This window comes from Lissotriton vulgaris, chromosome 7 (genome assembly GCF_964263255.1).
Source record: "Lissotriton vulgaris chromosome 7, aLisVul1.2, whole genome shotgun sequence".
Lineage (NCBI taxonomy): Eukaryota > Metazoa > Chordata > Amphibia > Caudata > Salamandridae > Lissotriton > Lissotriton vulgaris.
In genome coordinates this window covers 83,555,623-83,570,999 of record NC_141695.1, presented here as the reverse complement: position 1 = coordinate 83,570,999, position 15,377 = coordinate 83,555,623, and the positions used below count along the sequence as shown (strand labels likewise).

The following is a 15,377-nucleotide window of genomic DNA, read 5'->3' as shown; positions in this document are numbered from 1 at the left end:
GTAATTTTGTTGGGCTGCTCGGAGTTCCGATTTAGCAATGGGACAGTAATTTCTTCTCCATACTCGTTCTCGCGCCTTACATCCTACTTTTAAAAACTTTAGTTGTTCAGTATACCAAGGGGATGTGGGGGTGGCCCTACGGTTGTTTTTTCCTTTACACTCTGGTAGTGATCTAATGGAAGAGTCTATCCAGGATGAAAAATTATCGACAGCTTCATCCAAATTTTGTGCTTTCACTGGGGCGGTGTGCCTAAGGGCCTCCACTAAGTCCACTATGTATTTGGGCATTCACTTTATATTTAGCACAGCACCCTCTTTTATGTTTTTTTATTTATTACTATGCAGCACAGGCGTGTTTAATAGACTGCCACACACATGTTTTATGTAAACAGGCCCTGTGCTTTGTTTCAAAACTGCACCTGTTTTCATGTTTATAGGCTCCATAGTCTTTCCATGGCTGCAACCTTCAGACCTTGCACTCTCAGCACCCACGCATAGGCGCTGTTCAGCTCTTCTAGTCCATTGGTCTTAATAATAAAATGTGCTGTTTTGCTCTTGTCTTTAGTATTGAGAGTCATGTTTTAATGGAGTATGAAACTGAAATTTTACCACAATATTTTTGAAGATTGCGGATTTTGCACATTCTAAAGTCGCTGCATTTGTCAACTTAGTAAACTTCCCCACTGGATGAAATGGAAAAAAGCAATTTCTGTAAGCTGCAGTTATAAGTAGAGTTTCACAAGTATTTTCGAAGATGACCAAGTTTTCTTTTTCCCTTTCTTTTCAAGAAAAGTTACCTACTGTAGGAGCCTAGAACACATTGCCACACTTTGTTAACACATCTCATAAATTTAGTGGGATTGGAAAATAAAGTGACTCAGTAGAAAAGTTTTGAGGGGGTAATTGGAGTTTTAACTGTGAGAATCATGAGGAGTCATCCATAGACCGCCCATCGAGAGGAAATGTACGAATGAATGAATGATTTAGTTCAGGGGTCTCCAACCCTTTGTATAATAATACCTACTTCTGATCGGTCAAATTCATTATGAGCTATTGAAGGCTAAGTAACCTGTGCATTGTTAGGTTAGGTTAGGTTAGAACTGTATTTCTTGAGCGCACGGCTACCCAGAACGGGTGTCCCGGCGCTTTGGCAGAGAGTCCTGAACACAACCAAGAAAAAACCCAGCGACAGAAACACTGTAGGCCCACTGGTTAGGTGGAGAATAGGAGCGTCTTGAGCTCCTTTCTAAAGGCCAGAAGATTATTAGCCTTGCGGAGTGATAGAGGGAGCTCATTCCACAACCTGGCCGCCATAAACTGGAAAGACCGGCCTCCCATCCGCACGCGTTTGATCACTGGTATCTCCACTTTAGCCAGGTCAGCAGATCTTAAACTCCTCCGGGGAACGTAGCGAACAATCCGCTTCCTGAGGTAAGCTGGGCCAATGCAGTGGAGGGCTTTAAACGCCAACGTAAGGACTTTGAAACTAATTCTGCTGGGAATAGACAGCCAATGCAGTTTTCCACGCAGTAGAGAGGCACTGGCTCTCCGTGGAAGGCCAAAGATGGCTCTGGCCGCCGAGTTTTGGACCACTTGCAATCTGGATACCAGATATTTAGGCAGACCAGCGAAGAGTGCGTTAGCGTAATCTAAACGCGAACCCACGAGTGCTTGCACAATGTTCTTGCGATATTGAAGGGAAAGCAGTGGGAGAAATTTCCTCACCATCCTCAGGATACCAAAACATTTTCCCGCCAGGCCCGTGATGTGGGGACGAAAGGAAAGACTGTCGTCGAATACCACACCCAGATTTTTTACTTGGGCAACTGGTTTCTCAGGGGGGAACATGTCGGAAGGCCACCACGATTTCCAGCCAGGGTCTTCAGCACAGCCAAAAAAGAGCAACTCGGACTTATCCGAGTTACATTTCAGGTTCTGGTGCTGAAACCATGCAAAAACAGCACTTAGGCAGTCTCTGATTCTGTCGCCATTAAAAACCTCTCCCTTCCTACAGGTGAACAGGAGCTGGGTGTCGTCAGCGTATGAAATGACCCGGGCTCCAAATGCCTCCGCGACCTTCGCCAAAGGGGCCACATAAATGTTAAAAATGGTGGGGCTCAGGATGGATCCTTGAGGCACCCCCACCTCTAGCGAAGGCATTTCCGCGGAGAACGGAGGAGCCCAGATCACCTGCCGACGGTCGGTTAAGAAGGATTGAAACCAGTCCAACACCGTCCCCCGCAGACCGACCTCCCAGAGTCTTCGGAGGAGGCCGGCGTGTGGGACGGTGTCGAATGCCGCCGACAGGTCCAGCAAGACCAACATGGCCTTTCCCCCAAGATCAAGCGTCTCCCTGATGGCGTCGGTCACCTCCACAAGAGCTGTCTCCGTACTATAGTTAGCACGGAAACCAGATTGGGAGTCATGCAGCAGTTTGTTATTCTCTATAAAGGTGGTAAGAGTGTGCTGAACATGTTTCTCCGCCACCTTCGCCAGAGCAGGGAGGAGGGAGATTGGTCTGTAGTTGGCCCACTGTAAAGGGTCGAGCAGAGGCTTCTTAATGAGCGGGAGAATAAGAGCATGCTTCCATTCTTTAGGGACCACTCCAGAACTCAGAGACATGTTGAGCAAGGGGTTCAGCAAGTTGTTAATAGCTGGTGCCACCGAGCTCAGGCATTTGGCCGGACACGCATCCAAGGGGGATCCAGATTTCAACCGGGAAAGCAGCTCCAGAGAGGACTCGCGGGATAGCGGGGGGAACGTCGAAAGAGTGGGCACCTGCTCGGCTGCAGCGGATGGAAGGACCTTCAGATCACTTTCCACAGCTGCGTCCACTTCCAGGGACTCCACCCGATCGAAAGAGTCCTGAATCCTACGGATCTTGTCCACAAAGAAGTCAGCAAGCTGCTTGATCCACTCCTCAGTATGGGAGTGAACCCTAGCGGCCGCTACCGGTTCTGTGAATTCCTTCACAATTCGGAATAGTTCCCGGCTCGTGTTATCAGCTTATCGTGTTACTTGACACCCCGTGCCTAGCTTTATTGACTTTAAATCTAATATCCATGGAGCCTGATGCCATGGTTTTAATAAAATGCTCTAACTAGAGGTACTATAAAAGTGCTATGTGTATCAATAAGGTGTTTGGGTGACTGGAGCCTGTGTCATATGTATTTGTGGCACAGGACATACCTTTAGCTATGTGTGACATTGTTACATGAACAAAACAAAAGATGTTGTTTTTTAAATGAGAGAAATTTAAAGTGCTGAAAATGTTTTCAAAAATATTCATAATATCAAAAAATATTTGCACTTGTTGGAAATTACTATATTTGCTGGGAGCAAATGCTTGCTGTTTGTAAATGTGACACTTTTAAAAGGGAGAAAATTAAAATGAAGAGCTGACTCAATTCTAGATTGACACTTCATTTCAGTTTTCTCTCATTTAAAAGCATTCATAAATATAATTGTGTTCTCATGCTCAAATATTGAGTTCAGAAGCACCTTGATTTAAGAGTTGAATACTTCCTTGCTTCAGTTCTGACCATCTTTGACCCACATGGGTCATAACTCTGAGTGAAGCACAGCCAATTGTCTTGCAGTGCTATCAGCAGCTTGATGATAGTATAAAATAAACATAGCCTTAACTTTAAAAAGATAACACAACACGTATTTAGTGCAGTTTTTAGTTAAAATGAACTCAAGGCTTGGAGCTACTGTGAAGGTTTTTGCTAGCTAAAATAAACATAGTGTTTCATTAACTGTAAAAGGAAAATTCAACACTTCTTTATTGCAGTTTTTAGCTAAACATGACTCATTTATTAAGTTAGAATACTGAGTTGAGAAGGACTTTTAATTAATAGTTAAATACACTAGTGATTCTTTTCTGAACTTATGTGACACACATGGGTCATACATCTGAGTGGAATGCTGCCAATTGCAACCTGATGATGATATAAAATAAACATAGCCTTTCTTAACTTTAAAAAGACAACACAACACTTGAAGATTTTAGTTAAAATGAACTCAAGGCTGGGAGCTACTCTGAAGCCTTCTGCTAGCTGCTGGTAACTCACAATCTTCTGGTTAGAGACCCCTCGGCTAGAAGATAATAGGGCCATTTTATGATTTAAGGGTGAGCAGTGGTGAAGGGTTGTAAGGGGTGTTTTAAGGTTATGGGGAGGTTTTTGATAAATGGTAGTAAGGGTAATTTTAGGGTTTAGGGATGTAAGGGTAGTGCTAGTGGTAAAGGCTGACAAGGTGGTTTTTTGAGTGTGTAGTGCTAAGAATGGTATTTGGGGGGATTAGGGGAGAATAGTGATAAAGGGTCGTAAGGGTAAATTTAGAGTTTAGTGGTGAGTAGTGGTAAAGGATGTAACAGGTAATTTTAGGGCTAAGGGGTGTGTAGTGGTAAAGGGTGGTAAGGCTAAGTTTCGGGATATAGGTTGGTGAGGGTATATTTAGGGTTTAGGGGTGGGCAGTGATAAAGGGTTTTTAGGAGTTAACAAAAATAGAGTTTTAGGGCAAAAATGTATTTAGATATAATATACCTATACATATATACATAGAGGTTCACATAGCTTATAATACTGTGTGCTGAAGGCATGCCTAGTAGAGGCATCTTCATGGTAAAGGCTGCGTGCAAAAGGCATGCCTGGTAGAGGCATGCATTCTATTAACAGAAAAAAGTACAACAAAATATCTCTGTACCGCAGGATAATTTTCCAATTGTGCATTTATTTCAGGATTACCATGCTATTGATGAAGTTACTCTGGTGCAAGATACTGTTCAAAATTACCAACTTCAGTTCGTGTCTGAAAATGAAGAACTTACCACCATGAGGTTCAGCCGCAAGTTCATATCATGTGACCCCTTCGATGTTGATATCACAGTAAGTGGTTATCTTATGAGTGTGGGATGGTTGTCCATGACATAAAAGCTCATGTGATGTAATGAAGAATCCAAATAGTGACTTGCATGTTCAGCCTTATCTTTTTCAAACACTCTTCCCTAGCTTGGCGGTTAGGTGTGATGGCCACGATCGTGTGAGATAGTAGCTTCCTGGTGATCTAGTGCTGCTGTTGTCTAGTGGTTAGATGTTAACTAACTGCAATATAGATAACCATCATAAAGGATGTAATCGAGAACAAAAATTGGTGAAAATATACCCCTGCAAAGTACAAACATGGGCAATGCTTGAGCTAATCTCTCCATCCCACACCAACCCAACCACCGCCAGAGAATCAAGAAGAAAGGAATTAAAGGTTGAAGTATTGAACAGTAGTCTTTTTTACCTTCCCCATTTGTAGGGAAACACCCAGCGCATCATCGCCTTATATGGGAATTCTGACACGATTGCCTACAATGGATCCACCCAACGTTTCATGGCATCCGTCCAGTTGCTGTCAGAAGCACCTGCCTCAGGACCAGATCCAGAGCCGTCCTTCACCTATGACATAAAAATGTCCAATGTGAGCATCATAATTAAAGTTCAATAACTAGTATAAAATTATTCATATGAAACTGTGCCTCCTACGTTTGCGAGTGGGATCATTTGGCCATTGAACACTTATTTTTATAGGTATTGAAACAGACTCTCCTGACTTGGTACTGCTTCTATAACACAGCAATAGGACATGAGTTATAGTTTTGTTCCCCAAGTGGTAGGAACAATGGTAGTTAATGTTACTCACTGGGTTATGTAACAGTAATAGGTGCTGTGCAAGTATTTTGGTGCTTGCTGCAAAATATGAATAATGTATGTTTAGTGCCCCAGACAAAGTATAAAGTTGCTGCTGAAGCACTCCCCATGCATCTTCTCACTTAAAGGCGGTTTTTGGCTCAGTGCTACCCTTAAGCATCTGTCTTTTCCTGATAAGACAGTGGAGAGTTTTGAGCCTCTCATTTCTTTCAACGTCTTACTCTTTTCTTTGTTTGGCTTTATTTTTTACAGTTGAAGTTCTCATATTTATCCAGCATTGTTTCTCATAATGTTTCCTACTGTTAATATTGTATCTTCTTCAGTAATTACAAGCAAAGGTAAATATATTTTGTTGTTGGCAAAAAAAACAGCAAGACACCCTGGAGCAGGAAATGGTGGATGAGAAGGTTAATACTATTGCATCCAACAACAGATTGTGGGGATTGTAGTAGTTGGGTAAAGATGCGAGAGAGGAGGTACGCAGGGAGCTGGGAGTGTAGCTAATCAAAATGTGCTTGTGGGCAGTTCCATGTTACAATATTGATAACAATATAGTCTGATATAAATATTTCAGCCTGTTGTTTACAGATTAATTGCTTACTTGAGTGTGAACATTTTATTATTAACTTCAATGGCGGCAATATTTTAGTAAACAATATTTTGAACACAATATATTTTTTAATTTATATTCAGGCTGGGATATTCTGCTATCATGCTGGCTCCTAGACAAGTCGCGGTGGAGACATCAGTGTTGGTGCAGTACTAGTAATAACTTTGTTCTGGGTGAGTGTGTGGCTCCCACTGGAGAACTGCGACCAACTGCTCCTTGCCACTATGTACACTGCTGCCCTGAGCAGCCATTTCTGCCTGTAGGGTCAGTTTCCTACTGCTGCAAAATGTCACATATTATTTTTCCCATTGTCTCTTTCTTGAGGAGCTTCATTCTGTATCAGATTGAAAAATAACAAAGAGCTGCATTTCGTTAAGAATGTATGGAGGGCTAGGAATGAGACAAGAAGGGGTCTTACTCTCCCGAAATAGCGTCATGTAAAATGGAATTGCTGGGCCCAACCAAGTAAAGATTCCTTGATTAAACTAAATGGAACATGACTATATGTTTATTTCTAATGTGTGAACCTTACTACAGGTTCCAATCTCAATGTCTGAACATTATTATAGGGTCAACAGGTCTGTTCTCATATCTGAAAATTACTACAAGCTCATCTCCCATGTCTGAACACAACTACAGGTTCAAATCTCATGTCTAAACATAACTACATGCTCAACTCTCATGTCTGTGCATTACTACGGGGTCAGCTCTCATGTTTGACACAGCAAAAATGGTCAAGCTCATCAAGGCTGGAAGATGAAAGGAGAAAATTGTGCCAATCTGGTCTTGAGTGTCTTTCAGGTCCTCCAGTGGTGGCCAAAGCTCTTTGGATTTGAAAAATGACAAGGCAGCAGTGGATGTTGCTGTTGAGGTTAAATGAGTGAATATTACTTGTATGCACAGGATTGTGCCCAAGCCACTGCAAACATCAGCTCATAAATCACCAAATACAGATGTCTAGGGTGCCTATTCACAAACTACATGTGGTGGTGTGTTTAGTAGTACCACATTAATACTACTAAAGTACTACAAAATGTTATTCACAAACCAATGGGCGTAAAACTCCACCTCCACCTCTCCTATCTTTTCTAGAGGGAAATACTCACACATCCAATTTTACTACTTGATAGTACATATTGGAGGGACCAGGAGTTGTGTTTGAAAAATGGAGTGTACTTATTAAAAATAAATGTAATTTAGGGCAGCGTAAGAAGGGGATAACAGAGGGCTTTGGAGGTTTAGGGAGGGGCATGCACTCACCTAACTATAGTAAGCCCATTCCTATCCACAAACTCCACTTCTAAAATTATTCCAGCCAAAAAAGATCCAAAACATTAGTAAATCTACTTCAGCTCAGCGTATGCCCAGCAACTCACATGGCCAACCACTAGTACTGTAATACCTTCCTGTAGAAAATAATGGCAGGAACTTAAAATACAATCTCTCTATAAAAATCATGAATTAAATTTGGTTAAAGAATTCAACAATTGCTTACTAAATGGAGTTTCTAAATCAGCATAGCAAAACCCAACAGTGCCAAGGAAATACTAACCCTCCACTAGAAAATAAAATGTTTTTTGTAAAGCCCTCACTCGCCACGGTTACCCCTTTAATGGCATACATTATCATTGGACCCATCCCGTTCCACTGCAGTGCAGGGCATGCTACAACCTACAGATTATGTGGGAGCACTTAGATGACTTTAGATGAAAAGGGAGTTGGGGTAAATAACGGAGTGGTAGGAAGTTGATCTAAAAAATGCCTGCCTAAAGTGTTATTTAAATGTGTTCTGACCCCTAGTCAATATGGTTAAAAACAGGAAGGGGTGGGGTTTAAGAATGCAGTGTGTCATGTACCTGGTTCTTAAAGGGTCAATATGTTTCAAGCCATACCCCTATTGACTTTTCATCAGGACCAAGGGAAAGAGTCATTTATGTTGACAGTAACTCACTGGTACCCCTCCTGCTCTGATCCGACTGGAAGTACATATACTACATTCAACTTAAAGGTGTACGCTCATATACCGCCTAACTGACAAGCCATGTCTTTGTTTATTGATATCACTTTGCTAATGGCCCATGGGTCTTCCGGGGGACAGTGTAGCCTGTAGTCACACTTGCATCAAGGCAGCAACTCTGCTGATACACTTACTGAATGTTTCACGCCGGTTCCCGCATACATAACTAAATAGACTAACATGAAAAGTGAAATGCTTATATGCAAATAGTGCAGGAGTAGAGAAGGAGACTTTAGGTAGGGTTAGACATCTGTAAGAAAGTATATCTTCACAATCAGGCTTCCATGGATACTTCCAAGGATTCATGAGACCGCTGCATAAGTTCAAGAAAGTCTTTGGATTCTAGGTAAATTTTGACAATTCTGAGTGTCAATGGGATAGCTCTGGAATCTAGTTAACAGGGATGAAGGCTGGTAATAGGCCGGGCCAAGATGCACCTGCTGCTTACTTATTTATATCAGGTTAAAAGCATGAGTGCAAAAGTCACAAACGTTTGATTTGAGTAAAGTGTTTTTTTTTTTCTGGAAGCTTTGTGAAGATGCAAGTATTTTGCTGAACACCATTAGTGAACATGCTATGTGAAAAGTGCACATAAGGGTTACATTTGCCTTCAAAAGACACACAAGCAGAAATAAATGACTTGTTCAACAAGAAAATGTCTCTAATGGAGACCTTTCGACTAAAACCAGTTTCCACAGAATGAAATCATGCAGCATTTTATGTAACATAAAATGGTGAACATTGTCTAGGGAATCAAAGAGGCTTGACAGACAGAAAACTACTTTGTAAAGTTGGAAGACAGTTTTATCTGCAATTGACAGTACTTGCAGGAGGTGGAATCTGACTACATGGTTTCCCCCACTTTTCTCCTGGTGTTTTGATGGTTTATGACTTACTTTGGCTGGTAACCTGCTATTAGGGTCTCTAGCCTAGCTGCTTCCTCTCTAAATTGATTCCAGGTACACTCCTTAGGTACCAAGGGCCTAGGTATCCCAGAAGCCCGCCTGGGGCTGCAGCATGTATGGTGCCACCCCTGGGAATCCTTGCAAAATGACACCACAGGACTGCTACTGTAGCCTGTGTAAGGTGGTGCATGCACCCCTTACTTAGATATAGGTTACCTATATCTACCTTAAATTAATACACCTATCTGTCACCCCTATGGCAGGCCTTATAAATCCTGAATGCAGGGTGCTGGGTTTTGTGTGAGAGGGTGGCCATGCATGAGCAGGGCCCCTCTGCGGCCTTCGGAATCTATTTTCTTGGGCTGGTTTGTGATGCATCCAAACCATATACTCTTAAGTGCATTATAACCTTGCACTAAATGCTAACTTTGGAATGGTTGGCAGGAATCAAGTCATGTTTGGTGTCAAACACTTTGGAATCATACCCCCCGCCCGTCCTGGTGGTGGAGGTATGATTCCACCCTTCTAGAGGGAGAGGCATGTTGACTTGACACACGGTATACCTGGTACCTGTTTAAAAGAACCCTGGCATTGCAAAATGGATGCTGCAGCCACAATCACAAGTCTGGCCTCCAGCTGCTGGATGAAACTCAGGCAGGGTAGGCCTGGACAATAGCTTTCCTGTCATTGGTTGGTGTAACCACCTCCCAGAGAGGCTTTAGTGTATTGGGGTTGGGTGGGTGCACTCCAAGAGTGCTTTAAAGTCTGCACTGAGGGCACATTTGGTGTCCCTGTGCATAGCCCAGTTCAAACCGGTTGCAGGTGCTAACATCCCCTGCTTTGGTGCAAAACTGGACAAAGGAAATGGGTATAGCCACCCCTCTTTCCAAACCCTTTCATAGGTGGGTCCCCAGTGTTAGTCCATCCCCTTCCTTGGGTATAAGAAAGGAACCCCTAACTACAGGACTTTAGATTACACCTTGACAAAACTTTGCTACAGAATTCCCGGAATTTCGACAAGCTACATGACTAGATGAATGAAGAATCTCCCTTGAAGTAAATGCATCTGCCCGGTCTGCATCTCTGAAGCTCCCGCCGGACTCCAAAGTATTTGCAGCCCAGGAGGTGGATGTCCAGATTTCTCCGAGGCTGACCTGAGTCTGCAGCAAAGATGAGACCTGCAGCCCTTGTAATTACTATGGAACTGAAACCCCTGGACACCATGAACATTTGCAAGTGCATTAGCTTCTCAATGTTCATTAAAGCTCTGCATTGGGTTACTTGTAGCCCAGACCCTGGGCACCTTTTCCACCGAAGAGTCCTGGCCTACACTCCACGAGTGTTCCCTATGTGTATTCGCTTGAGGTACCTTCCTGATCCCTGGTCCGTTGACTGGTGGGTCCCTGAAAAGGCAACTTTGGCTTTCCTTGCTCTGACTCTCCACCACTTGGTTAATCCCCTGGACCTTCCTGGTCCGCACCAAAGCCTATTTTCTGTTCCTGCGTGGGTTACTGTTGCCAATGCTTGTTGGGTCCAATCCGGGCACCGATACAGCAGCACTCAACATCTTTTGTGGGACAGCTCAAATCCAGCTCCTGGACATCATCAACACCTCCTGGTCCTCATGGCTGCAGAGTCAAGCTTTACCTCTTCACACCAGAAACACCCGACATCGGTAGACATTCGTCTATCATGCCCCTTGTCACTGGCAAGTGACCCAGACTCTCTCCCCTCTGCTTTCAGGTTCTTCACATCTTCGATCCAGGCTTGGATCACCCCAGACACATTCCACTTTGACGTCAGCAGTTCTTTGCAGCAGATCACCTTTGAAATCAACGCCGATTCCTGACACCAAAAGACACCTATGCACCCGGCTTCCCTGGGTGAGGTAACTTGAGTACTCCAGTGCTCCCATGGGTGTTGGCCCTAGAACCCCTAAAGTCTAAAGGGGTTTGCTCAAAGTCCTCTTCTAAGTGTCCTTAATCTTTAAATTTCCAACCACAACTTTTCCCCATGGAAGCTAAAGGCGATTTGCGGCTGTGTTCTCACACTGCACACGTCCACCGTGGGTCCCCTGTGTCACTACCTTTGGCGGTTCCTTGTGGTCCCAGCAATTGTACAGGCTCTAGGCAATGTGTCTAGTCAAGTCGTAGATTGGCAAGTGAGTCCACTCCAAGGACATTTTGCATATTGGAAAATGCAACATAGTGGCCCCTGAAGTTGAAGTACAATTTGAATTAAGCAAGGTAAAAAAAAAAATGAGTAGTAGACATGAGTTACAATTACTGTGTAAAAGATTAAAAAATAACTAAAACAAGACATATGATTCATTTCATGCACAAAAAACAAACAGCAATTGGTTTCATCAGAGCCAGAGAGTCATTGCTGTCCACTGCATGCCATCTTCTCATTATTCATTACTTGTTCTACTTTTTGTCCGCATCTTCTTCGGAAAGTGAGGGCACACAGGGCAGCCTCTCCTGTCAATTTCAGAAGTAACTCTGTCAGCAAATCAGTAAGCATGTAGTCAGTAAGTAATTTCAGTCCCACTTGAGGGGACTTGTCTACGAAGACAAAGTTTATTTATTCTGCGTAATCCATCCATCTGCCTTGAGGGAAATGAATAGGGGGAGTTTGGAGGAGGATAGAGGAGCATGATTGAGTTGTGAACTTGTGAACCACAGGAATGCAGACTGCGGCACCTTCAAATCAATAAGGAAAATAAGATGAAGACAGTGCTGCTGATGGACTTGTTGTGTTTAGGTGATTAGAGTTTTGTGGTGGTAAAAGTTGCAAAACAAAGAAAGACACACAGGAATTTAAGTGAATAAGGATGAAAAAAAGGAAGTAATTTTCAGGCCTCGGTGTCAGGGAAGTAGAGCTCGTCCTCAAACTCTATGAATAGAGACTGGAGTAGGTTAGCTAACAGAAAAGAACTTCAGTCACCTAAGTCGGTGTCCTCTTCTTCCTGCATGCATTCACATATTTTGTAATCTGGTGGTATGAAGTGCTGATTCATCTTGATCAGTGTTAACCTCTCCACATTATTGGGCGAGAGGCGGGTCGTTTTTGAAGTTTCAATGGCACCAGTAGCACTGAAAACACATTCAGAAGACACGCTTGCGAGTGGGCAAGACAAACAATTTAGAGCCAGTTTGGTGATCAGTCGCCATAGAGGTCTTTTCTTACATCAATACAGCAATGGGTTCTGATTACCAAAGACCTCTGTTGGGTCATCCAGATAGGCCTGCACCATCGACTGAAGGTTCTCCAGGGTTGCTCCACTTTGTGTACCATCTGTGGCCTTTGCATCACTGGAACAAGCAAACCCTTGATGAGTTAGCCAATCCGCTTCCGATAATCTTATGGCTGGGCCTGGTGCAGGTGAGGATGATGATACGATTGCTTGTGTCGGTAACGGCTGTGAGGAAAAGTGACTCCATTCGGCCACAGATTCAGAAGTGGAACTTGATGCTGGATGGCCTGCTGATTCAGTTGTACTTCTGCCAGCTCCTTGAATTTTCTACCGCTCTTTTTCGAACCGAGTGGCTGACACAGCTAGCCAATGTATGTACTTTGAAACATCTGCTTCATCAAAAGGAATGAATGCTTTGCTGGCCACTGCCTTTTTGTACCATGGATCCAGAGTAGTGGCACAAATGTATTGTTGTTCTGTATGTATTTCTTAAGACTTTCATTGTCAACTAGGCGGCTTAATAACCTCTCCGCCGACTGATATGTGTCTTGCTTTTCAGCATCATCTCGGAATGTTGAAAACACCACCTTCAGTTGGTGCTCTAGCATAACCAACAATGGGATAGCTTTGCCCAAAGAACAGTGTAAATGTAAATGTAAATTGATACTTGTATAGCGCACTACTCACCCGCAAGGGTCTCAAGGCGCTTGTACGAATACCGCTGTGGAACCCATCCTGGCTTTCCCTGTGAGGCGTTCACTATTGGGCACCCCCAAGGTGGAGGCCAAGCATCCTTAGCGTTGTGGGGGCCATTGTGGAGATTAAGCAAGCTATTTTCCAGAGTTGCAGAGTGGGACTCCATGATTGGAATAGGCACCGAGGCGAAAATTATCAGGTCCGTGGAATTTTGAGCCCAAGTCCCACCTAGGCGGGGAATTGAACCTTGGTCCCGGGCTAGACCTCTGCATCAGGGTCTGCCGCTCTAACCATTGAGCCAACAGTCCTCCCTGCTGACTTCACGCGTGAAGACCTCAAAAGGACGAATCATGTCTGTCAGGCTTGCAACTAGCTTCCATTACTCCAACTCTAGCCTCATGTTTTTCATAGTAGAACCCAGTTTATAGACATAATCATTTATTACCCCCCACTGCTCAGTCAGACACTCACACATGTAAAAGATTGAGTTCCAACGTGTTGCTACCTCCTGGATGAGTCCTTTGACTGGCAGTCTACATTCATGTTGAATGCTCCTCAGCTGCTTCCGGGCCTTAAAAGAATGTCTGAAATGTGTGCAGATTCTTCGGCAGGTGGTCAGTAACTTGCTGACTGTGTTTTCTTTTTTCAAGAAATCTTGCACCACGATGTTAATACTGTGCGCCAAACACAGCACTCTGAAATATTCATAATCAGCCATGGTCCTAACTATATTTCTGCCATTATCCATGGAAACATACCCAAATATACGATTTCTTGGATGCAGCCATTCATAGACCTTCCTATCAAGCTCCTGCAAAAGGTTAGGTGCAGTGTGAGTTTTCTCCATGGCAAACATTGCTACTGTTGCATGTTTCCAAGTAGCTTGAATAACTGTGTCCGTGTCAACACCTGCTTTTAACTGGTCTTTAACCCCTGCAAAAGAGACCCAGTGTGCAGTGATGCACATGTAATCATGGGCTTGGCAACTGGTCCACATGTCTGTTGTCAGGTGGATAGTGTGAACAGCACTCTTTAGAATAGCTGCGCCAATCACCTCAATCAGATCTTGATGTAGTGCTGGAACAGCAACCCTGGCAAAATAGGACCGGCTAGGAACCTTCCATTTAGGGCAGACTGTTGCCTCAAATTCTAGAAAACCCACCCCTTCCACGAAAGAAAAAGGGAGAAGGTCCAGCACTAGCATTTTAGCCAGCTTTGCATTATACAGACGTGCCGTTGGGTGGTTGCCTTCAAATGGCGCTTCCGACCAAAATATTCTGCTAATGGTGGTCTGGACCGTTTTACATGATGATAATGATGCAGACTTCTTCAAACCAGTTAGGCTCATTGATGTACTTTTTCGTATTGGTGTCCTAGTGTGCCTCATACATGTTGCAGGGGTCGAGGGTGTGCTGCTGCCAGGGGTACTAGGTGTACTAGAAAAAATGTCAGTCGGTTCTTGATTTCCCCTCTGCACAATCAGCCCCTCGTCAGCATCAGATGCAATGTGAATGGATACATTTGGATCAGTTCTACTTTTGGCTTCCCGGATATTCTTTAGGTGCTCCTCCCACTGGATAGTGTGGTGTTTTTGGAGATTACCTCTCTGGCCTCCGGTACCATAATTGGTACCAAGCTTACCCCGACTAACTACTATTTTACAAATCGAACAAACAACCATGTTTTCCACCTTTTTGCTAACACTAAAGAAGTCCCAAACTGGGGACTGGAGATGTCTGCTGGTGGTGGAGGTGCTACTTTCAGGTCCAATGCCAGATGAAGTGGAGGATGGGCGTGGCTGAATTCGACTCTGTTGTTCACTTACAGCACCACTACTGAGGTAATGGAGGTCGAGCTGGATGGAGGTCCCTGCCGGCCCTTCTGACTAAAAAATATGGAAGCTGTAGGTTGTGTTGGTGTTGTAGGTAACTGCGTTGGTGGTGGCAGCCATTCAGGATAGGGTGAAAATGTCTGTCTGCTGCATGTCCGCTGGGGCTGGAGTGACGACTGTGATGACTGGGTCGTCGTCAGACTGTTCATCAAAGGCAGAAGACACCACTTCTTGTTCGTCGTCATCACCCATAAGTGGAAGCCTTGCAGGAACCTTCCTTTTAGGCTTAGCTACCTTTGTCGGCTCATGGCGTGCCTCACTCTCAGACTGCATTGGTGGGTTCCAATCAAGATCAAGTTCATAGAAGAAGAAGAACTTGTAGTAATAGTAGCCCTCCTTGACCTTTTTCTTGCTGGGGATCTG

General features: G+C 43.9%; 1 protein-coding gene across 1 annotated transcript in view; it reads left to right on the top strand.

Annotated features, from left to right (window-relative positions):
- Positions 1–15,377, top strand: part of LOC147700838 (DBH-like monooxygenase protein 2) — a 187,402-nt gene that overhangs the window by 20,514 nt on the left and 151,511 nt on the right. The window contains exons 2-3 of the mRNA XM_086928507.1: positions 4,743–4,889; positions 5,308–5,469. Of these exons, the coding sequence (XP_086784633.1) occupies positions 4,743–4,889; positions 5,308–5,469 (309 nt within the window). The remainder of the gene's footprint in view (positions 1–4,742; positions 4,890–5,307; positions 5,470–15,377) is intronic.